General features: G+C 50.0%; 2 protein-coding genes across 13 annotated transcripts in view; both read left to right on the top strand.

The window, feature by feature from the left end:
• Positions 1 to 10648, top strand: part of ARHGEF10 (Rho guanine nucleotide exchange factor 10) — a 120496-nt gene extending 109848 nt beyond the window's left edge. For 4 of the 9 annotated variants that reach the window (XM_017501129.2, XM_017501132.2, XM_037728724.1 and 1 more), the window contains 2 exons: positions 4722 to 4844; positions 8770 to 10648. In XM_017501129.2, the coding sequence (XP_017356618.1) occupies positions 4722 to 4844; positions 8770 to 9284 (638 nt within the window). In that variant the 3' untranslated portion in view covers positions 9285 to 10648. Of the gene's footprint in view, positions 1 to 557; positions 638 to 4721; positions 4845 to 8769 lie in introns of those variants that run through there. The other 5 variants (XM_017501131.2, XM_017501133.2, XM_037728725.1 and 2 more) reach the window with 2 other exon arrangements.
• Positions 10649 to 23205: 12557 nt separating this feature from the next.
• The window catches only part of KBTBD11 (kelch repeat and BTB domain containing 11), a 29043-nt gene continuing 28245 nt past the window's right edge, over positions 23206 to 24003 (top strand). For 3 of the 4 annotated variants that reach the window (XR_005195848.1, XR_005195847.1, XM_017501127.2), the window contains exon 1: positions 23411 to 23823. The gene's annotated coding sequence lies outside the window, so the exon portion shown is untranslated. Of the gene's footprint in view, positions 23371 to 23410; positions 23824 to 24003 lie in introns of those variants that run through there. The other variant, XM_037728723.1, reaches the window with a different exon arrangement.

Below are 24003 nucleotides of genomic sequence, written 5' to 3'. Positions count from 1 at the left end.
TGCTTACCCCGGTTCCAGAGTTCCAAGAGCTGCCACGGAAATGCAGCAGCCCCGCAGGACACTTGGTGTTTATCCCTCTCCAGTTAGGATCAGAAAGAAACTCCTAATGACGGGAAGACTCTGGCAAGTGTGAGTGGAGTTTCTATTTGGAATTTGATTTCTTAACAAAATAACCCTTATACACAATTTAATAAAAGCAAACAGCATTCACGCCCAGGCTATGAACAGCAAAGCGGAAGAGGAAAGTCCGTGCTCTGGGGACCCACAGCCTCACCCCATCCCAACATCCCACCCGACTGTCAGCACCTGTCCCCCACCCCAGCACCCCACCCCAGTCAGCACCCATCCCTGCCCCTTCATCCCCACACCCCACCCCACTGTCAGCACCCACCACTCTATCCCAGCACCCCGCCCTGCTGTCAGCACCCACCCCCACCCATCTCCACACCCCAGCACCCCACCCCGCTGTCACTGCCCACCCCACCCACCCCACCATCAGCTGCCTGTCCCACCCGCCTCCCTGCTGCTGCTGTTTGAAAGTTGTGCACGTTTGGCAGGTTCTTGATGTTTCATTTTGGACCCATCTTTGACCAATCCTGTAGAGGAGGAAGATGGAATTATCCTGCCTCCCTCCAGGCATAGAGCACCCAACACAGTCCTGCACCCACCCAGAAGTAGAATGCAGAGCCCTTCCTGGGTGCTCAGGTCACAGATGCTGGCTAAAGCACAGCTGCCTGTGCTGCTTCTTTTGGATGGCAGAGTTGTTTGTTGCTGGGCGCTGAATTTCCCTTCCTCGGCACTTTTCACCCTTCAGCTCATGGTTTCCAGTCGCTGGTGCTGGGTCCATCCCAAGCCCACCACAAGCCTCTCACTTGGTGCCAGCAGATGCGTGGTGCTCTGCAGAGCCACCCTCCCCTGGTGCCCACCCTCCCAGGCCCCTCCAACATCCTGGGCTGGCTCTGCATGGCCACAGTGCGTGCTCTTAGCCCCCTGCTCCACAGGCTCTGTGGGTCTTTACTTATTCCTGCACACATGGTCAGGTCTGCATTTTAGACTTGCACCAAAGTAAACGCATGCATCAGTCCAGTTGGAGCACCATGCCTCTACTTGGCAGATTTCTCCGGCATTTCAGTACTAAGTTTGAAACAGCTCCAGCTTCACTGATTTCTGGGGGACACTTACTGTTTTACCCATATTCAGTTCTCTGCTCCCAGGCTGTGGTCTGCTGCCGCCGTGGCCTCGTCGCTAGCAGAGAGGTGTGTGAGTCAGAGCAGACCGCGGCGACACCAGTTCAGTTTTGTTTGTGATGCTTCTGACAGTGATTCTCTGTAAGATCCTTGGTACAGCATGGTCTGAAATTGTTCTGATTCTCATTGCATTTTGTGACTCAGAGGGAATGAGTAGGCCAGAGCGTCCTTTCCAGAGAATCCTTTCCCCTCATCTCTTCTGTCCAGTCCTCTTTGACTTTTAGGCAGTATTTCACAGAAATAAACATTATTGCCTTTCATGCTGCATTTAGACATTCCAGTCAGGGTGTATTCATACTGTGCTGAAGTGTGCAGACGCTGAGGTTGCTAGGCCATCAGTACTCCTGGATTCTTCTCCTCGTTGTCCAGGATGGTTCCTGGAGACCCACACACGTCCTCTGTGCTCTGTGTGCACACACGAAAACCTTTCATTCTAGAGTTGTATTCATGACTGTGCTCAAATGGGTGTGCGCGTGTGTGTGTGTGTGTGTGTGGTAACAAGAAATAAAATTATCTTTTTGTGCTATTGCTGGAATATAAAAGACAAGTCGCTTCTGCAAATCAAGACTTGCCAAGGCAAAAACAACAGATTTTGAAAAAACAAACAAACAAAGTGTACTATAACCCACACCTTTTGTCTAAGTTCACACAACGTGATGAAACTTTCCTTCCTCAGGATCTCAGCATGCTGGCCCCTGGGGAATCTGTGACTCTGTAGCTAAGGACCTGGCTTTTCTCCTTCTATTTGGAATCCAGTTCTGAAAACCTTTTAGCTGCCATTCTTTCACATAAGCTACAACAGATTCAACACAAACTAACAGTTGATGAAGGTCTGTAATTAACATACATATTTGTCAGAGCTGTCATTACCTTTCTAAGTTATAGAGGAGTAGGGTTTACGGCAATAGAGTCCAAGGCGCTTCAGATGTTGAGGTTCTGAGTGGTTGCAGTAGGTTACGTCACCAGGCAGATGTTTCCTGATTTGTCCCACATGTTGAAAGGAGGATATTTTTGATGGAAAAGTGCTGAGACCTCATGGTAAATTGCATCTTTTTGTGTCTCCACCGAGTGAATACAGAGTCTCCAGGAACTACGTGACCAAATAAAATGACCAAAATTTCCATTTAAAAAAAAAAACTGTAACTTTTCTAAAGACTGTGGACCTCACCTTAAGGGAATTCAGTAAATTAAACTGGATTGTAAATTAAAGAACAAGATTGAGGACTTGGGAGTCAGCCTCTCTCAGCAGTCGGTGTGGCCCTGGCCTATCCTGCAGTTTATGTTCCGGGCTGGGAAGAGCAGAGGGTGAATCTTCCTGGTAGCATTTTGTCCCACACTTGGCGGACGTGTTTGTTCCTTCTAGTCATTGTTCTGTCTGTGAGGTTATTTGAATGAACTTGGGATGGTGTTGTTTACGCCCCCAGCCCCTCCCAGCTTCCGGGGCTGCTCCCAGGGCGGGAGATGTGTCTCCCTCTGAGGCTGCCTGCGGGAAGGCCCTGGTGGCCCCCGGGGAGCTTGTCATCCAGTAGCGGCTCACCTGCGTTCAGTCCCACTTCAAATGTCCCATTTACCAACCTCACTGTGTAGCTGCGTCCTCTTTCCCTACCTCAGCTATCCCCGCCTCCCACCTCACCATCAACCTCACACGGGATTCAGCCCCCAGTACCCAGCCGCTTCTGGGACACGCCCTGGTGTCCCACTCTAGGTCACTGTCGGTGCTTCCAGACCGGCACAGGACGCCTGGACAGCGGCACTCACAGCAGCCTCTGGAATCGGAAGATGACCACATGACCTCGTGACCATGGCCATCAACTTTCGCATGTAAAATTAAAGATGCTGATTCGTGGACTGCTTGGAAAATGCAATGGAAAACCACTCCCTGGAACTTGACTCTTTTAGTTAGTTCCTGGATACTTTCAAACCAGTTAGAAACATTCGTATCTGGTTTTTACCTGCGTTTACCCTTTTTATTAAATGCAAACTTTGTCCAGCATTTCAGGAGCCCTTCCAGGAGCCCAGCCATTGTTTCAGTCACATGGCCGCAGCCTTTCCCGGTGCCCCCCTGGGATTTCTTCCCTTCCTAGCATCTTACACTCAGGTTTTCATGCTCTTTATCTGAAATGAACTTTGTGTTAAATGTGGGGATATTTAAAATAGCGTTGATGTCTACAGAAAAGAAGAATCAAACTCTTAAGTGTTTGCCATCGCTTCTCAGGAGCAAGCTAAATTAGCCTTCTTTGCCTTCAGCTTTGGGGCTAAACAGAGAAACACCGGGCATGATCTTGTTCGTTTTTGAAAGCCGTGGTGCTGACGATTGTGTCAGAGTTGCGGTGGAATGACATGAAATCCAGACTCGCCCTGTAAACTGCGGTGAGGTGGGGTCTTTAGAGCAGGCCATGCATCTTCCACATTCTTTTGCAGCCACTTTCTAGCCTTGTCTCAGTCAGAGTAAATTGTTTAGTTTCTCTGGGTTTCAGATCTTTGGCTGTAAAGCAGATCAAAACCAAACTAACGATGAGCTTCAAAGGCCCTTCTGATCCCGCCGTCCACTGCAGTGTTTCCCTGCTGTGTCCAGCACCGAGGCCGTGTGATGATGTTGTTCTTCATGCAGAGCCCTGGAGGGGACTTTCAGTCCCCTCTAGGATCCAGCTGCAGCTGAGGGCCCATTACTCGAGTCCAGCCGCACCCATTAAGAGACCTCTTCTTGCCGGGCGCGGTGGCTCAAGCCTGTAATCCCAGCACTTTGGGAGGCCAAGGCGGGTGGATCACGAGGTCAAGAGATCGAGACCATCCTGGTCAACATGGTGAAACCCCGTCTCTACTAAAAATACAAAAAATTAGCTGGGCATGGTGGTGCGTGTCTGTAATCCCAGCTACTCAGGAGGCTGAGGCAGGAGAATTGCTTGAGCCCAGGAGGCGGAGGTTGTGGTGAGCCGAGATCGCGCCATTGCACTCCAGCCTGGGTAACAAGAGCGAAACTCCGTCTCAAAAAAAAAAAAAGAGACCTCTCCTTACTTGTAAAGGGGCCTCTGTGTTCCCAAAGAGCCACAGGCTGCTGTGTGTGTTGGGGCTCATGGGCTCACTTGCTGCATGGCCCAGAAGCAAAAGGTTTAGAAGATGCTTCTGGGGGCTTGATTCACAGCTGAAGGGGCCCAGCAGATCTGTGCAGATTCTGCTCATGTGCCATGGATTGCTGATGGTCAGCACCAGTCCGGGAGACCCAGCGAGGATCTGCCCTGTTCTGTTCAGGTGTGGGTGCAGGATGTTCCCCAAGAGCCTTGTCTTGCTCATGTGGTTGAGGGAGCCCAGTACTCGGGTTTGGGAACTCCTGTGCCACCTCCTGCCCCTAGGGTGTTTGGTGGTGGCACAACAGACCCCTGGGGTTTCCAGTGCCACCGCCAGCACCCCCTCACCATCCCACTGACTCTGCTGCACAAACCAGGCCTGAAGCCACTTCTGTGTCTCCCGCCCCAGGGCACCAGCGGCTGTCGGTGACGAGCCTGCTTGTCTGCCATGGATTGCTGATGGTCGGCACCAGCCTGGGAGTCCTCGTGGCTCTGCCGGTCCCGCGTCTGCAAGGGATTCCCAAAGTGACCGGTGAGTGGCACCTGCAGTCTGGGTGGCTGCATCCTGTCTTGCAGACTCGTGAGACCTAGCAGTGTGTAGTATGATTTAACATGCTAGGATTGTTTAAACAATTCACATTATCTGTATTTTTTCAGTGTATTATAATGACTTAATAGATGTCTGTTTAACTGGAATTATCAATTTATATTTTTTCTGTTTCTTACATTAGTAGTCCGAGGAGAACCTTATGTTTTTATACTCTGTTTACTGCCACAGTTAGTTTCCAGCATTCTTTTCTGTATTTCACATTGTGAAGAATATGGATCTCCATCATTCCTTTCTGTATTTTATTTGTGAGGAAGGAAGCCAGGATCTGAAAAGGCTCTGTTGTGCTCTTGCAATGTCAGCAGGAGCCCAAGCTGGAGCGCATGGCCTTTCTGGAAAGCATGCTGTCATTAGTCATTGGAGGCCTTAAAATGTGCTTGTGTGTCTGGAATCAGGATTCCCAGTCCAGGGAGCTGTTCCAGTAAGCAGCGTAATTTAGAAAGAAAGTATGATGCAAAAAGACATTTGCCACAGCATTTTATTTTTAATAGCACAAAACAGGAGGTGACCTGCAATTCGAAATTAGGGATTGGGCTGTTTAATAAAATGGTGGCATTGCCAGTAATGGGTAGAACGCAGCCAGCAGAAGTGATGTGTGCAGAGTCTGAAGTGATGCAGAAAACTCTTCGTAAGTTAGGTAAACCACGGCCTTAGATTCCATGCGGATGATGATGTCAGCGGGGGGAACACTAACGGAGAAAACGGCTTGCAGGAACTCTTAGAGCAGAGCTGTTGCTAAGGGCTCCATTTCTGTGATCTCCTCCCCAGCTGACCTGGCGGTGGCTTCCATGCACTCCAATTTTGGCAGGCCCACCTGTCAGGATTAAGGAATTCTAGTTTTGCCATTCATTTCCTAATTTATGTTTTTATTATGTTCTATGCAGGTTTACATGTTGAAAACCCCAAATCCAAAAACAAAATGCAAAATTCTTCAAATTCTTTTTTTCTCTCTGAGACAGAGTCTCACCCTATCACCTGGGATGGAGAGCAGTGCTGTGATCTCAGCTCACTGCAGCCTCCGCCTCCTGGCTTCAAGCAATTCTGCTGCCTCAACCTCCAAGTAGTTGGGATTACAGGTGCCCACCACCATGCCCAGTAATTTGTGTATTTTTAGTAGAGATGGGGTTTCACCATGTTGGCCAGGCTGGTCTCAAACTCCTGACCTCACGTGATCTGCCCACCTCGGCCTCAAATGCTCCAAATTCTTTGTCCAGGTGATGCTAAAAGGCAGTGCTCATTGGAAGAATTCAGATTTGGGATGCTCAACCAGCAAGTAAAATACAAATATTCCAAAATTTAAAAAAAGAAAAGAAAAAAAGAGAAATCCCAACACTTGTGGTCCCAAGAATTTCAGATAAGGGACACGGCCTATAAAAAAATAGAATTGTGTATAATGCACAATTTACAGTTTAAATGGTAATGAGAAGAGGCCACATGCCTGTGCCCAGTTTAGAAGGGGCCATGACTCACACACTGAGCCCCAGCTACCCCTTCTCAGCCTTATCCCTCTCTGCTCACAGTCTAGGAAGTGATGATTCTGAGTTGTTGGGTTTTTTGTCTTTGTTTTTTGTTTGTTTGTTTGTTTTGGCAGAGTTTTACCCTTGTCACCCAGGCTACAGTGCAATGGCGTGATCTTGGCTCACTGCAACCTCCACCCCCTGGGTTCAAGCAGTTCCCCTGCCTCACCCTCCCTAGTAGCTGGGATTACAGGTGCCCGCTACCATGCCTGGCTAATTTTTGTATTTTTTAGTAGAGACGGGGTTTTACCATGTTGGCTGGGCTGGTCTCAGAGCTCCTGACCTCAGGTGACCTGCCCGCCCTGACCTCCCAAAGTGCTGAGATTATAGGCATGAGCCACCACGCCTGGCTGATTCCAAGTTTTACATCAGTTATTCCTTTGGTTTTCCTCTGTAGTTGTACCAATTTGTATCTTAAAGGATTCCTTTCACTTTTCCAATTTTTGCACTTTCTGTAGCTGTCCCATGGCACACACAGCCTCTGTTGCTTTTTCTATCATTGTTGCTGGGGTCATCCCTGCCAGTGCCCCAAATGTAGTGCTTTTGTCTCCCTGCTTGCAGCCTGCCTCGGAAAGGAGGCACGCCCTCACTGTGATCCTCTGGATGGGTAGCTAGCTGCTTCCTAAAGGAGGCATACCCCCTACTGTATTCCTCTGGATAGGTAGCTAGGTGCTTCCTGGAAGGAGGCGCACCCCCACTGTGTTCCTCTGGATGGATAGCTAGGTGCTTCCTAGAAGGAGGTGTGCTCTCACTATATTTCTCTGGATGGGTAGCTAGGTGCCTCCTGGAAGGAGGTGCACCCTCACTGTTTCTCTAGATGGATAGCTAGGTGATTCTGAAAGGAGGTGTGCTCTCACCATATTTCTCTGGATGGGTAGCTAGGTGCTTCTTGGGAGGAGGCATGCTCTCACTGTGTTTCTCTGGAGGATAGCTAGGTGATTCTGAAAGGAGGCATGCTCTCACTGTATTTCTCTGGATGGGTAGCTACATGCTTCCTGAAAGGAGGTGCGCCCTCACTGTGTTCCTTTGGATGGGTAGCTAGGTGCTTCCTGGGAGGAGGTGTGCCCGCACTGTGTTCCTCTGGATAGACAGCTAGGTGCTTCTTGGGAGGAGGCGCACTTTCACTGTGTTTCTCTGGATGGATAGCTAGGTGACTCTGAAAAGAGGCATGCTCTCACCGTATTTCTCTCCATGGGCAGCTAGGTGCTTCCTGAAAGGAGGTGCACCCTCACTATGTTCCTTTGGATGGGTAGCTAGGTGCTTCCTGTTTTTTGCATTACACAGAAAGCCTCTGAATATTCGCACGGCTGGCTCTGCTGACACAGGCACAAGTTCCTCCTGGAAGCATGCCCAGGGGCAAAATCGCGGTGTGCAGGGAACCACAAGTATGTGCTTCACCAGGTGATGAATGTCCCTGTCCTTGCACAGTCCCCCCAGCACCTGCCCCTTGCAGACTTCATTTTGCCCCTCTGCTCTTTGGCAAATGAACTCTCACCATGGTGGAAAATTCTATAATGTCATCTGCCTTGGCCAGAGTAGGATGATGGTGAGGGCTGGGGCCTGTTTCATCCTGAAAGCACTTGGGGAAAGGACACGTGCTCCTGTCTGTGTGTTATATTGCCTGTGAAGCACCCAGAAGACAGGCCAGGCCCACGCGATGCTTAGAGAATCAGTGTGGAGGCTGCGGGGCTCTGTGTGGCATTAGAAAGACCTACAGGTATTTCTGATATGATGATGACTTCAAAATGTGAATCATATCACCTGAAAACTGAAAGTCCCAATTTTAATCAAACTATAGAGTTAAATTGTTCTGAACCCCAGAACTTTTTTGTAATGAAAAATGGCAGGCAGCTGGTAATTTATTCATGTCATTCCAAAACCAACACATTTCAGGCTTTAATATTTTCAATCAATACTTAGGAAAATTCCATATATTTCCACACGGTAAGTGAGAAGGTATTTTATACAGAATGGAAAAATGACTAGTTGATTACTTTGAAAAGTACAAGCATTAGAACTGAGATACTGCTGAGGAAAACACAAGTTTATATTTTATTTTATTGCTATTTAGAAAATAATTTTGATGGTATTCCAGCTTTTGTGCAAAAAAAGAAAAAATAATAATTTTTAAAGCCTTCTTCACATTAACTAAAAACCCAGAATATAATCTAGATACTTTCATTGTAACCTATTATTCGAGTACAAAATGTACTTACAGGTTTCGTTATTTGGGCAGGGAGAGATGTGTTGGTGTTAAGTCACACAGTTTTCGTTTCCTTTTCTGTTATTTTGCCTACTTTAAAAGACAGCTGTTGAACTGTTTCCCTTTTTAGGAAGAGGCATGGTCTCCTACCATGCACACAATGGTCCTGTCAAATTCATTGTCCTGGCCACGGCTCTGCACGAGAAAGACAAGGACAAATCCAGGGACAGCCTGGCTCCCGACTCTGAGCCCCAGGATGAAGACCAGAAGGATGCAGTTCCGAATGAGGGAGCCGGTTCATCCCTGAGCCAGGGCGACCCTGACGCAGCCATCTGGTTAGGAGATTCACTGGGATCGATGGCTCAGAAAAGCGACATGTCCTCCTCATCTGGGTCCCTGAGCTTGTCTCACGGCTCCAGCTCTCTAGAGCACAGATCGGAGGACAGCACCATCTATGACCTGCTGAAGGATCCTGTCTCGCTTAAAAGCAAAGCACGACGGGCCAAGAGAGCCAAGGCCAGCTCGGCGCTGGTGGTCTGTGGAGGGCAGGGCCACCGCCGGGTGCACAGGAAGGCCCGGCAGCCTCACCAGGAGGAGCTGGCGCCGTCCGTCATGGTCTGGCAGATCCCCCTGCTGAATATATAAGCAGGACGGCTGCCTCCTGCTGCCAGAATTTGCAATCAAGGGTGACTTCTCAGCTAATCCTATGGCATGAGTGATTAAGCTGTGTCTACACTGGTTGGGAATAAATTAAAAACAGTATTTGGGGGAGAATGTGCAATATCGTAATGGTGGAGTTCCTGCCAGTTCCTTCCCTTCTGTACAGCAGAAGTAAATATAAGCACTTCCAAAGGCAGAAGATTGATGCAATTTTCGATAATTGAGTGCAGTTCTGGGAAAATAGCACGTTCTTCTCGACTGCTGTAGTCCACATATAAATACTAAATGTTAAACTTCATCCGTCAGACCTATTGTATCATATTACTTAGAGAATTTGCAGACTAAGAATTTATGAGAAAATATGTATTCAGTAGTGTAGCCATTTATTAACAATTCTTAAAAATAATTTTACCTGATTCAGATTCACGACTTTTATTTATATTCTATATTTTTGAATTTTAGAAAAAAATTTGTTAACAATTTTAAAAGCAGGTAACACCTACCAATCCAGTTAGCATGATTTGCTTTCAGAAATAAACTGGGTTTTCCAAAGTGGTATAATGTGTGTACTGTATATTTTAACAAAGTAATATTTTTATATTGCATTTTCTATTAAAAAAATAACAGTTAATGTTTCAGTCGATATATTATCTGTAGCATTTCACAAATAATGTTTGCTTCAAACCAAAATTCTCAACACCTGTCAACATTCGGACGCAAGCATCAACACCAAATTATTCCTCCATTCTCATATAAATGGACGCAGTATCCACATGAGAAATGTATGTGCTTTAGCATTAGAGGAAATAGGCAGGAAAGTCTTGCTTAGTTCCTTCCTGCAGCTCCTTGCTCCTGTTGACCCGGAATGCTGCGCCCACTTTTGAACATACGCTCCAAATGACTCCTGGTGCTAAGGCCGTGCCGGCTGCTGTCGCTGGCAGTGGGACCCAGGCCAAGAAGTGTGACCTCGGACCAGTCTGTCTGTCATGCAGACGCCTCCTCTGCAGCACACATAGGTTTCTATTCTGCAGCTGCAGAGCCACCCCTGCGTGACAAGGTGCATAATTAGTGCACACCATCATGTCAAGGTGCATACTTAGTGAGTGTGAGCATATCAGTGTTTCACTCACTGAACAGATAACAAGAAAAAAAAATCCTAACACAGGCAGTCACCAGAAATAAATTTCTCAGCACTTTACAGATGACTAAAAATGTTAATTTTATGACATAGCCAAATATTTTCTAGGTTGCATATATCTCCCCATGTGAAAGTGATTTCTTCCCAAGCCTTCTCAAACTGTTAGCTGCTGTCTGACTTCATAAATAAAGTCTTTTTATTTTAAAATGCAGTATGACAAGTTGCACTTTTTCTGTGTAAATTAAGAAAGGACAGTCACACTCACGGGGGTTGGAGGGCTTGGCCTGTCTGTTCCTGACTGCATCACTACTTGCCACTTTGGGGAGACCCCGTGTCTAAATCCCAGCAACATGCCTGAGAACAGAGCTCTGAATTGGAAGTAGGCACTGGGAATCTTTCAAGAAACTCATGTACTTGTTTTCATTGGTTTGTTTTAAGAGACGAAGTCTCCCTCTGTCACTCAGGCTGCAGGGCAGTGGTGCGATCATGGCTCACCATAAGCCCCTGGCTCCCACAGTCACTGCAGTCTCCACCGCCCAGTTTCAAGCAATTCTCCCACCTCAATCTCCTGAGTAGCTGGAACTACAGATGCACGCCACCACTACAGATGCCTCACCTTTTTTTGTCTTTTAACATCTTTGTGGAGATGGCGGTCTCACTATGTTGCCCAGGCTAGTCTCCTGTCTCAGCCTCCCAAAGAGCTGAGAGTACAGGTGTGAGCCACCATGCCCAGCCTTTACTTGGCCATTCCATTTTGAATTCTGACATAAGTAGAATGAGTTTCCTGTAGAATGTTTTTGTTATGAGTGTTTCACAAGATCAGGGGCAACATCTTACATGGACAGATAAAATTGATGTGTAAAGTTAACTTGCTGGGACAGACACCTTTCCACACTATGGATGTGCAGAACATAGACAGGGGATCTGTGTAACCAACTCCTTTGCTCCTACTGCCCTCCTAGAGAACTCCTGCAGCAGCTGGGCCCTGGCTATCTAGTCCTATGCAGAGATGACCCTGCAGAAAGCTGGAAGGACGCTCCTCCACACGGGGCAGCTGCACATGGGGCACTTGGCTTTCCCCTCAGTTGGAAGGAGGATGACCAAAAGGCTGCGTCTCTGTGTGACTTCCTCCCGGAGAGAAAGCCCCAGACCACAGGGTGAGCACAGTGGTCTGTCCGGGGTTGTTGGCCAGAGAGGGTTTGTGCAATGGGTGTGGGAAGAGGACCACTGCGGTGGGGTGTGGGAAGAGAAGGACCACTGTGTGTAACCAGCCCAGTAACACAGGCTCTCTGGCACCAAGGATGGCCTTGCTAAGACCCCGCTGAGCGTCTAGCCTGCCAGTAACAGAGAGCCTTGGGGGCCTTCAATTTGGCGTCATTTCCTGGGAAGACCAGCCCAGTACCAGTCAGGTTGGTGCTCCCCGCCAGGCCCCTCCGGCCCTGCTTGGGCAGTGAGCACTCAGGGGGGAAGCTCGTGGCTCCATTGGCTCTTTCAAGGGGCCTGGAGAAGAACTGACCCTTGGAGCAGAGCAGTGAACGCCGCCGTCCTGGGCTGCTGCGGGGAGGGACGCACGTGTGCTGCTGTGGACATGGAGGCCTCTGGTGGCTGAACACACCATCTTGCTCCTGCAGGGTCCCCCGGTACCTACCTCGCCTCCCCGGCCATTGTCCAATGGCTTCTGCTGTTTCTAACAAAAATGCGCCAAGTCCTGGGCTCCGGGTTAGAAAGCAGCAGAGCCGGGGCAGGAACGGGAAACTCCATGCTCTTTGGTTTTCTCACTGTCAGTTGTCAAATAAGGGTCAGGAGCCGCCTCCTTCCTCTGCAGAGTGAGAGCGACAGGGCCGACGCAAGGCGCGTGTCCCCTCAGGCACGCTGGCCGCTAAGCACGGCGCATTTCTGAGCACGGCCCTACTGATGCGAGGCGTCTTTACTCCCGCCTTGCAGACGAGGACGCCATGGCTCCACGTGTGGAAGTCTCGCCACGGGCTACTTGGCCACGGCGGTAGGAGCTGCTGTACCGCTGGGTCGAGCAGCCTGGCTCTGGGGCATGCGGCCACTCTCGTTACCAGAATTGACCCAAGTCAGGATAATGGGGTTGGGATTGTAGAGTGAAGGGGTGGTAAGACTCAGGCCCTTGAAAGCTCTAGGCTCAGCCAGGACCGTTAACCACACGGCCTGGAACCCAGCCTGGATGCACAGCAAACAAACAAAAGGGCTGGAGGCAGAAACCAAACAAAAGCTGCCCACAGGAATCCGTGCCCTGGTGCCATCCGGGGGCTTTTACCTCCTGAGTACTGTAAGCGGTGGTGACAAAGCCTGGCTGGCTGGCTGGAAAGCCACCCTCCAGTGCCAAAGAGCTGGCAGCCTCTGAGTTCCGGAGGGTTCTGTGCAGCAGGCACCCTGTGTAGATGGCACATGGCCAACTGTGGCAGAACTGCCTTTTCCAAGTATAAAGAAGAGATGGGGCCGTTTTGCAGGCTTCTAGAATGATGCTTGACCATCGATGGCAAAAGCCAAAAGCTCTATTGTGGGGGTGGGGAGTTGGGGGGCAGAGGAGGCCAGGGTAGGGCAGGCCTGCTATGCAGAGGAGGCACCTGTGTGTGCCTTTGGCCTGCAGTCCATCCTGCCCTATGGGGTATCTGGGACAGGGTCTTTGGACACAGTGCTGGAGGTGACCTCGAATGCCATGGTGTAAGAATCAGGGCGACCCAGAAGGCACCATTCTCCTTGGTACCCACAGGCTGGTCCAGCATCCAACCCCTCGGATCAGATGTGCAAGGCACAGGCTCGAGACACAAGGCTGAGAGAAAGTAAGCTGGGGGCTGCTCTTGTCAGCAACGAAGGACTTGAGTTGATTTTCTGCTGCTCATGAAAAAAAATTTTTTTTTTTTTTTTGGTGCTAACATATGAGAGTCCCGTTCCATCTCCCATTCAGTGGGTCTCACCAAGGGGCAACTTCCACCCCCTCACCCACCGCCGCCAAGGGACATTCGGCAATGTTGGGAGACACTTTGGTTGTCGAAACTCACAGGGAGAGGTAGGGGGAAGGGTGGACGTCAGGTATCCACGTGTAGAGACCACGGATGCCCCACGTGTCCTACAGTGCCTGGAGCAGCCCCAGACGCTGACGGCACAGAGGCTGGAAGACCCAGGCCAGTTGGTTAAGTAAGGGACGATTCGTCTTCACTGTCTTCCCCCCAATCAAAAATCAACGGCTTGGTTTCCCTTTTGTTGCCACCATGTGGGGTCCTGCCCTGGTTTCTAACATCCCCCTGTTCTCACTGATGTCCCCCATTCTCACTAACGTCCCCTGTTCTCTCTGACATCCATCTTCTCTCTAATGTCCTGACAAAGCCTGGCTTCTTGGCTGGAAAGCTGCCCTCCAGTGCCAAAGAGCCAGCAGCCTCTAAGTTCCGGAGGGTTCTGTACGTTCTGGTTCCAAGAAGGCACCCTGCGTAGACGGCACATGGCCAACTATTCTCACTAATGTCCCCCATTCTCTCTAATGTCCCCCATTCTCTCTGTCCCCCATTCTCTCTAATGTCCCCCATTCTTGCTAATGTCCGCCATTCTCTCTAATGTTCCCCCATTCTTACTGATGTCCCCCATTCTGTCTGATGTCCCTCATTCTCACTGATGTCCCCCATTCTGTCTGATGTCCCTCATTCTCACTGACGTCCCCTCATTCTCCCTACCTCCCCCGTTCTCTCTGACGTCCCCCATTGTCTCTTACACCTCCCATTCTCTCTGAATACCCCCCATTCTCCCTGACATCCCCGTTCTCTCTGACATTTTCCCGCTCTCTCTGACGTCCCCCTGTTCTCTCTGACGACCCCTCATTCTCTCTGACATTTTCCCATTCTCTCTGACGTCCCCCTGTTCTCTCTGATGACCCCCATTCTCTCTGACGACCCCTCATTCTCTCTGACATTTTCCCATTCTCTCTGAATACCCCCCATTCTCCCTGACATCCCCTGTTCTCTCTGACATTTTCCCATTCTCTCTGACGACCCCCTGTTCTCTCTAACATCTCCCCGTTCTCAGTGTGCCTGCCTTGCTTCAGGGCTTAGTCTAATTTAAATTTTTAAAAGTTTCTTCTTTAGGTCATGAAATGGAATTCTCATACAAACAAGTACGAGTTAGCAGCGCCAATTAGCCCATATGCGAACACTCTTACATTCATTCATCTCTAAGCCAAACCCAACAGTAAATTCATAGCCAAAGGGGATTTGGATCCATACTCAGCCGGGACGGAAAGAACAATTCCTGGTGGCAGGAGATATTTTAGTTTACCTTATTTTCAGCAAACTCAACATATGTACATCTGACTCGCACAAACGGTAAATTTGGGCTTGGTTTTTCACATACTCAAAGTTTACAACAGCCCTCTCTTGATTTCCGGGAGGAGGCGCAGGCTTTAGATGGGGATTCTTCACCCTGGTTCCCGGATCCATGGGTCCACAGTTGCCCATCTTGGCTGTGAGCTCCCAGGACAGGCACACACACAGCTGTGCCCTGTGTGACCAGGAATCACTCAAGACTGCCATCCTGGGGCAGGAAGATAGTGTTTGCCGTTCTGAAACTTATTTGTCTCGCTTTTCAGAAACACAAATGAGGGATGAAGAACGCAGGCCCTGAAATCCAAATTTTAACTTGGACTGACAGCTACTTGGGCTAATTACTTAGCGTCTGTTTAAACGGAGCCAGTGTCAGCTGCCTCACGTGGCTGGTAGGAGATGTGAATGGATCACGGATGGGAAGGTGTCTGTGTGTCATCTGTGGATGGTAGGCAGGAGCTGCTACTTAATAACCACTTCCCTGGACCCCTGTCTCAGTCATGCATCCCTATGGGCCACGACTGCTCTGATGATCCTGTGATTTCCTCACTCCTTGCTTAGATGGTTTCAATTTTTCAACAAATGTGTGCTGCTTGCTTGCAGTGAGTGGGTTGGTTCTGAGCAGGAGTTGGGGCTTGGAGAAGAGCAAGGCTGCTGGGCTCTGACCTGAGATGCAGTCCTGTCTGTGGGGTTCTACTTCTTCCTGAACACCCACACCTCTCTTCAGCGTCCTGCGCTGGGCAGCGGTCCCCCACAGATGTCCACGTCCTCCTTCCTGGATGCAGTGGATATGTGGCTTTATGTGGCAGAGGGACTTTGCAGGTGCGGCCAAGCTCAGGATCCTGAGATGAGATGACCCTGGATCATCCGGCCCAGCATGATCAGAGGGGTCTGTGTAAGAGGGAGGCAGAGTTGGAGAAGGAGGTGGGAGAGTGGACACAGAGGAGAGACAGAGACAGAGACAGAGAGACACAGGCAGAGATGTAGACAGAAAATGTGAGAATGGAAGCAGAGGAGAGACAGAGACAGAGATAGAGATAAAGAGAGACAGAGAAACAGGGAGACAGAGAGAGACAAGAGACAAAGAGATAGAAAAAGAGACAGAGAGACAGAGACAGAGAGAGACAGAGATAGACAAAGATATAGACAGAAAAAGAGAAAGAAAGAGACAGATTATATTGGTCCATTTTCATCCTGCTATGAAGAAATATCCAAGACTGGGTAATTTATAAAGAAAAGAGGTTTAATGGACTCACAGTTCCACATGGCTGGGAGACCTCACAATCATGGCCTCACCATCATGAGGAGCAAAGGTACGTCTTACATGGCAGCAGGCAAGAGAGCCTGTACAGGGGAACTGCCCTTTATAAATCCATTGGATTTCATGAAACTTATTCACGATCACTGAGAACAGAATGGGAAAGACGCACCCCATGATTCAAATACCTCCCACTGGGTCCCTTCCATGACACATGGAAATTATGGGAGCTAAAATTACAGGATGTTAGTCCTGTGAGACCCATGGCAAAATTCTGTCCCCAGAACTGTCAGATGACAAATCTGTGTTGTTGAAGCTACTAATTTTCTGTTAATTTGTGACAGCAGCCACAGGAACACATACATTACTGTAGGTTAAAAAATAACTTCTTTCCATAGGAAGAGATGACACCCAAGATGCACAGGGTTGAGCTGTGGCACCAGATCTCTCTGAGGATCAGAGCTGCTGCGGCTTCTCCAGTCCAGACGGAACCACCTGCTTGCTGCTCACCATCTTCAGCACGGTGCTCTGGTTGAAGAGTTACCTGAAAGCCATCCATTCCAACAGGCACCCCCAACATTGCCCGCCCAAGCTCCCAGTCTGTGGTTCCCTAGGGCCCAGAATCTGGTTCCCATCTCAGCTATCTCTGTGGTGGGACCCCAGTACAGGAGGCAACCTCTTTGGAGACACACTGGTGTGTTAAAATTTGGACACAGGAGTTCTGATCACAGCAGGTTCTGCTGCAAGGTGGAGGCCAAGGCAATTTGAGGATGGCAGGTCCTTTCCAGTGAAGAACCCGCCAAAGCTGTGGGTCACTGAGAAGCTGGGGCAGCCCAGAAAGAGGGCAAAGCCTTCTGAGGAAGCCCCCAGGGCAGGAAGGTCCTGCCTACCCCACTCTGACCTGGTCTCCTCCAAATCCTCTCTTCTGCAGCTGCCAGAGCTCCCAGCTGGGATGCCAGGACCAAGGGCTCTCAGGACGGTGTGGGGGCTTCAGGGTCACAGGGACCACGAAGCCAGGTGGAGCTGGGAGAGGCTCTATGGTCACCCCTCCTCCTCCTCCTCACTGGCCGTACCTTCTGCTGCTGCTGCAGAACACACACCCTTGGAGCTGGGGGAGGGCGGCCAGGGAGGAAGGTCCAGGGCTGTCCACTCCCTGTGACCCAGCCCCAAGCCGCTGAGCAGGCAGCTGACCTCCCTCGCAGGGCACCCCAGCAGAGGCTCTGCAGCTAATCAGTGTCCCTCAACCTCATAAGTATACAACTCGGAGCGTTCCCACATCCTGAAAGGCCTGGGTGTTAAACAGAGAGGCCATCCGAGTTTGACTACGAGTGTTTTTTAAAGTGATTTCCTGGCACCCTGCAAACTAGCATTTTAATCCCAGACAGTAGCCGGAAGGCGAAATTAGTCAGCCTGGTCAGGAGACATGGAGATCTGTCTGGTCCAGCGATTAGATGTCCTCATGTTTATGGAAATAGTTTAAAGCCATTTTCAAATATTTATACCCCAGAACTACTTTTTCCCAAGTGTGTTGCCTAATTCTGCTGGAAGACTTTGTTTGGAAAACCTGAGTCTAGAGGCCACTCCAGCTGTGCCCACCTGGCGTGGCGACGCCTTTGCCAGGGCATAGATGTGCACTGCATTTCTCTGGGACCAGTCGATTGATTAGCCGTCACCTGATGCCCCCAGCTGTGCTGCTCAAAGTGAGGGCTACGGACCCTCCAGGAAGAACCAACATTGCCACCAGTATTAAAACCGACAGCAGCATTTAGAAAGTTGGGTACAGCTGGGCACAGTGGCTCACGCCTGTAATCACAGCACTTTGGGAGGCCGAGGTAGGGGGATCACAAGGTCAGGAGATTGAGACCAACCTGGCTAACACGGTGAAACTCTGTCTTTACTAAAAATATAAAAATTAGCCAGGTGTGGTGGCATGCACCCATATTCCTAGCTAATAGGGAGGTTGAAGGCAGGAGAATTGCTTGAACCCGGGAGGCAGCGGCTGCAATGAGCCAAGATCACGCCACTGCACCACTCCAGCCTGGGCGACAGAGCAAGACTCCCTATCAGAAAAAAAAAAAAGAGAACGTTGTTGTGTACCAACCCCACCAGTACTATCACTGAGAGCAGTGTTTAGAAAGTTGTGAACCAGTTTGACAGCATGATTCTGTGCCTGTTTAACCTAACACTAAGGTGATGGCTTTGTATTCTGTATGTCTTTTAAAATTCTTATTTGTATTGTAGATTGAAATGCTGTTAGTCTATAAGGGATTGAAAACTTTAAAATCATAAGCTGCACACCACTCCCAACAGCCTGGAAAGCCCTGCCTGTATGGATGAGTGTCCTGGTGCTGCTGTAGCAAAACACCACATGCCGGGGGCAGGGTGGGGATGGGGTCTGCAAACCAGGGCAGATTTCTGCAGCTCTGGAGGCTAGATGCCCATGATTAAGACATCAGCAGAGCCACACTGTCTTGAAGGCCCTAGGAGAGGAGGCCTCCAGTCTCTTCCAGTTGCCAGTGTGGACAGGAACCCTCCCCACGCTTCATGGCGGGCAGATCATCACTACAATCCCCACCTCCCCACACCCCCCTACTTGCATCTTCTTTCTGTGTGTGTCACCATCTGCATCTAAATTTTCACTTCCTGTAAGGGCACCACTCACACTGGACAAGGGCCCACCCCAAAGAACTCACGCTACCTCTGTCGCCTCTGTAAACAGCCTCTTTCCAAATACTCACGTTCCGAGGTACGAGGCTGAGGGCTTCAGCGGAGCTTGTTCTTCAGGACGCAATTCAACCCTTAACAATCTTTAAATTGTGGTTCGCAAGAATATGTTATTTGACAAATAGTCCTATTGGATTTGTACATTTGAGGGTGTATTATTTATACCTATTCTAAGTAGCTAATGACTTGAAAATGGAATTTGTTTGCAGTCACTGTATTACCAGCAGTGGGATCAGGAACATCGCAGATACACTTTTACTTGGGTTTTTGTCTTTTTGCGCCTTGCACAGCATCAAAGCAATAGCTAATACCCTTTCTAGTGATAGCAGCCTGGTTTAGAACCGATTTGTGTGACAACAGGAAGCACCCCCCCGTGGAGGTCCCTCACTGGCAGGAAGGCCAACTCCGGCCACGTCCCCCAGTTCTTGGGCTGTACCAGCCATAGGCCACACACCCCCCCCACTGCTGACCTCGAATTTGGGGTTCCTGCATTTTTGGGCAACCCAGACAAGTTCAAGAGGTATGTACGCTGGGACATTTACACTCTGAGGTTAACTTTTAACTCACAGTACGAGATATTTTCAGGGTTACAATGGAACCCTATGTGGTGAAATTAAGCTATAACATGTCCTGGGATGCCAATTTTAGTTATTTTTAGCACATGGATTCCAGGTGTATGAAGTGCTTTCTGTGGCATGGATCTGTTTGCCCCTCTGGAGAGCAGTTCTCAGTGGCAACTGCTGTGAACAAGCACCCTGAGTTAGGATCTGAGCCCTAGCTCCGCCTCACGGAAAAGGCATGCCCCAAACGAGCTACAGAGACCTCTTTAAGTGTTAAGTTTCCTCAACTGAGAAACAGAGATAGTCGCTACTGCCTGGTGTTTTTTGGAAACATAGATAGACCATATATAGATATATCATGAATATTTATGTGGAAATTGTAGACAACTTTTTCTAACATTAATAGATACCTTGAATATATATATATATGTGTATATATATATACTTGAGACAGGGTTTCACTGTGTTGCTCAGGCTGCAGTACAGTGGTGTCATCCAGGCTCCCTGCAGCCTAGAGCTCCCAGGCTCAAGCGATCCTCTCACTTTGGCTTCCTGAGTAGTGGTGACTACAGGTGCATGCTAGCACACCTGGCTAATTTTTGGTATTTTTGTGGAGACAGGGTTTCACCACGTTGCCCAGGCTGGTCTCCAACTCCTAGGCTCAAGCAATCTGCCTGCCTCAGCCTCCTAAAGTGCTAGGACCACAGGTGTGGGTCACTGTGCCCAGCCCTGAAAAATATTTTAAATTGCAGATAACTTGCTCTAAGATTATTAAAAGATACCTTGAAACTGTTTTAAAGTAATGATCGCCATCTTATTTCCTGTGTTTTTCTGAAAAATGGTTATTAGGATTCCCACTGATAAGCATACTGGCCATTTTTGGACCGCAGCATTAATTCACTTGTAGAGCACGTGGCCTCCGGGTAGCCTGCCGTCTACTTGAGGGAAGCACATGCCCAGACTCCTGCAGCCCCTGGGAGAGCCAGTCAAGGGCGATGAGCAACGGATGTTTGGGCTCAATGGGCCTCATCCATTTACTCAATAATGACCGAGCTTGGCTTCCTTCCCTCACAGTGCTGGGCCCAGGGGTACAAACCCAAAAAGCTTAGCCTCTGTTTTCCTATAAAATCAGGACAATTAGCGTATCATTTTAAACCTAGGACTGTCTGTAATTTAAAATGTGGGAGCTGTGTGCGGTGGCTCACACCTGTAATCCCAGCATTTTGGGAGGCCGAGGTGGATGGATCGCCTGAAGTTATGAGTTTGAGACCAGCCTGGGCAATGTGGTGAAACCCTGTCTCTACTAAAAATACAAAAATTAGCCAGGCATGCTGGCACATGCCTGTGATCCCAGCTACTCGGGAGGCTGAGGCAGGAAAATGGCTTGAACCCAGGAGGCGGAGGTTGCGGTGAGCTGAGATGGCACCACTCCACTCTAGCAACAAGAGTGAAGCTCTCAGAAAAACAGAATGAAATAAAATTTGGGGAATGACACACTTAGCACATGGCCCACACATGTGTGCTCTTGATAGTCAATAGTTGACGATATTTTGGAGGACTTAGGAGCACAGTAATTCCTGAATAAGAGGGTCTCAGGCGCTGGCTGGTAACACAGGTGGAGAGACTGACGTGAGGAAGGAGCATCACACTATTTAAGCAGCAGCTGGTAAGAAAACCGCAATTGCACACAGTTCGGAGCTGAGGGAGCACCAAGGTAGGTAAGGTTCATCTAAGGGAGTGTCATGGCCATCACTTGACTTCTGCACAACATGGATATAATTTTTAAATGAACCATGAGTATTGTTTCAAACCCAACACATATATTCTAATTATTTTTTCATGCCAAGAAGCTGGAAGTACTTTACAGCAATTGGCTCCATTCCTGACAGCTATTGGGATTTAACAGCTTTATTGGCTGGAGGGAGGAACACAGGAACTCCTATGGGATAATGAAAGCATTTGGGAAATTATCTGTTGTCTAGTGTTCGCGCATGTAGAAAAACTACATCCAGCACCCTAACAGGGCAGCAGAGCTGGATAGTAAGAAGCGTTTGCTAAGTCACTTCGAGGGCAGTGATAGAATCAGAGGTGACGAATGTGAGTCCTCCCTCGGCTTAAGATCCAGTATCCTGAGTGAGTTGCACAGATCATCTCCTTCAATCCTCGCAGGTAGGTGCAATCGTGTCTCCCTGGAGCACAGAGAGGCCAAATATCTGGCTCCAAATCACAAGACTTGCAGATGGTGAGGCTGGTGTCTGAGGTCCCATCTGTTGAACTCCAAGGCGGGCTGTCTACAAATTCGGTTCAGAGTCTTCCTATCCTGGATCCCAGTTTGTTGGAATCCAGCATTTGGGGGCCAGTAAACCACTGTGCCCTGGACAACTCCATAAGTTTCGCTTATATTTTTAGGGCAGTTTTGCATTTTGAAATATTTGCATGCTCCAAGTCTATCATGCAGATAAGGTTCTTCTGAGCAGGGGAAAATTTACATCGTAAGATAGTATTACTCTGGAAATAGATGTAAGACAGGTCACCCTTCTTACTGTCAGCATATATGACCCAGTTCAATCTCAGGAACTGAGAAGCCCCTATAGTTACTAAGAATTAACTAAAGGCATGAAATGTTCCTCTGCAAGTTTCATTGAAAATGTTGGGCCTACAGTCCATATCTAAAATAAATATCTAAAGTAAGAATAACATGGGACTCCCACAGATGACTTCTCTTCTGGATGGTGCAGGGTTTGGGGATGCTTTAAGTTACTTCATTAATTTTTTCATTAATTCAGTATTTCTTGAGAACCTATCGTATGCCAAGCTTGTAAAACCCCATGGGTTTTACAACCCATAGGTTTTATAACCTATTCCCAGGTCTCCGGCTGGTGGCAGGATGGCAGACAAGATGCTGTGGAACTTCCATGTTCAAAACACCTGGGACTATGTGACCTCCTGCGCTTTTGGAGGCCCAACCCCAGAGCGGCAGGAAAGTTAGGTGATGCTGTCGTCAGCCTGCTCACTTTTCTTTGGAAAAGAATGGGGTAGTTCAATGTATTCTGCACTTGTAATCCCAGCACTGTGAGATGTCAAGGCGGGCGGATCACGTGAGGTCAGGAGATGGAGACCAGCCTGGCCAATGTATAGTGAAACTCTGACTCTGCTAAAAATACAAAAATTAGCTGGGTGTGGTGGTGCACACCTGTAGTCCCAGGTACTCGAGAAGCTGAGGCAGGAGAATTGCTTGAACAGGGGAGGAAGAGGTCACAGTGGGCCGTGATCACGCCACTGCACTGCAGCCTGGGCGACAGAGTGAGACTCCATCTCTTAAAATTTTTTTTAGAAAGATTTATTCTGCAGCCAAAGGGAAATGGAGATGCACTAGGAAGATCCCAGTAGAGTTTGAAACATTTTTGGAGTAAATTGAACAAAATGGAGAAGCATGGGAATTATTTTATCCCCCCCCCAAAGGGTCTGTTTCTGCGACAGTTAACGGAAGTTTTCCGTTTTCAAAAAACCCCAGTAGCTCGCTCAGTGTCGGCCTCCTGTAATTCAGGGGTACTGACGGCTGCTCCTACTCTTTTTGGCAACCGAGTGAAAGGGTTTTACAGATGTTCTCGAGGCTGTGGCTCTCCGTGCTTATCGTCGTTAATTTGCACAAAACCATTAAAAACAGCATTTACCAGCAGGGTTCCAGTGTTAATTAGAACTCAGGCTGGGGGCGGCGGCGCAGCGGCGGGCGGGAGGAACTCGCTGCGCTCCGAGCTCCGTCCCCGCCGCCGGAGCCCAGTCTGCGCCGCAGGGCCCGGGTGGGCGGCGGAGGCCACATTTCTGGGTAGGAGAAAACGCTCCGACGCTTCGTCCACTTTCGTGTTGTGAAGTTTTAAAAATCCTGGAACCTGTAAGGATTTGGCAATAGGATTTAACCACTGACCATGTCAACAACGCATCGCCTCTACTGTCACCAAAAACATACGCGCACGGAACTCCGCCGTTTCGCGCCCGCGGGCACCTGTCCCCGCCTCCTCGCAGGAAGCGGTCCCTCGCGTGGGCGCGGGCTCGGGTGGGCGCGGGGGCCGTGCACCCGGAAGGGGTTCAGCGCCGGGGGAAAGGCGAGCGAGGAGCGGGGCGGGGAGGCCCGAGGGGACCCACAGCCCCCCGTGGACCCGGCCAGGGGCGCGCGCCCGAGACCGCCCCGTGTGCACGCGCCCGGCTCCCGCCCGCCCCCCGCCCCCCGCCCCGCGCGCCCCTCGGAGCCGGGAGCTGGAGCGCGGGCTCGGCGCGGCCTGGAGAGCCGGGAAGGCAGGTCCGCCGCCCCCTCCGCCGCCCACGCCCCGCCGCCCACGCCCCGCCGCGGGTCGGAGGAGCAGCGCGCGCTCGCAGGTGCCGGGAAGAAGGCCGGGCCGCGGCTCCCACAGGTGCCGGGAAGAGGCCGCGCGCATGCGCCGGAGCCCACCCGCCAGGCTGCGCGTCCCGGGCCCGGTGGGCGCTGGGGACTGAGAGGCGCCACAGCGAGGTAGGGCGGGCCTCGGGGAGGCGGCGGGGAGGGGCGGGGGGAGCGGGAAGGAGCCCGGGGCGGGGGTCGGAGGGGGCGACGGAGGCCGGGAGGGGATGAGAGAGGAGGCCGGGGTCTGAGGGGAGCGGAGCGGAGGGGAGGCCGGCGGGAGGCCGGCAGGGGAGGGGGCGGCGCCGCCCG

Source organism: Cebus imitator, unplaced genomic scaffold, assembly GCF_001604975.1.
Source record: "Cebus imitator isolate Cc_AM_T3 unplaced genomic scaffold, Cebus_imitator-1.0 Scaffold279, whole genome shotgun sequence".
Taxonomy (NCBI): Eukaryota; Metazoa; Chordata; class Mammalia; order Primates; family Cebidae; genus Cebus; species Cebus imitator.
The sequence above is the reverse complement of the archived record's forward strand: the minus strand, read 5'-3'. Positions and strand labels throughout refer to the sequence as shown.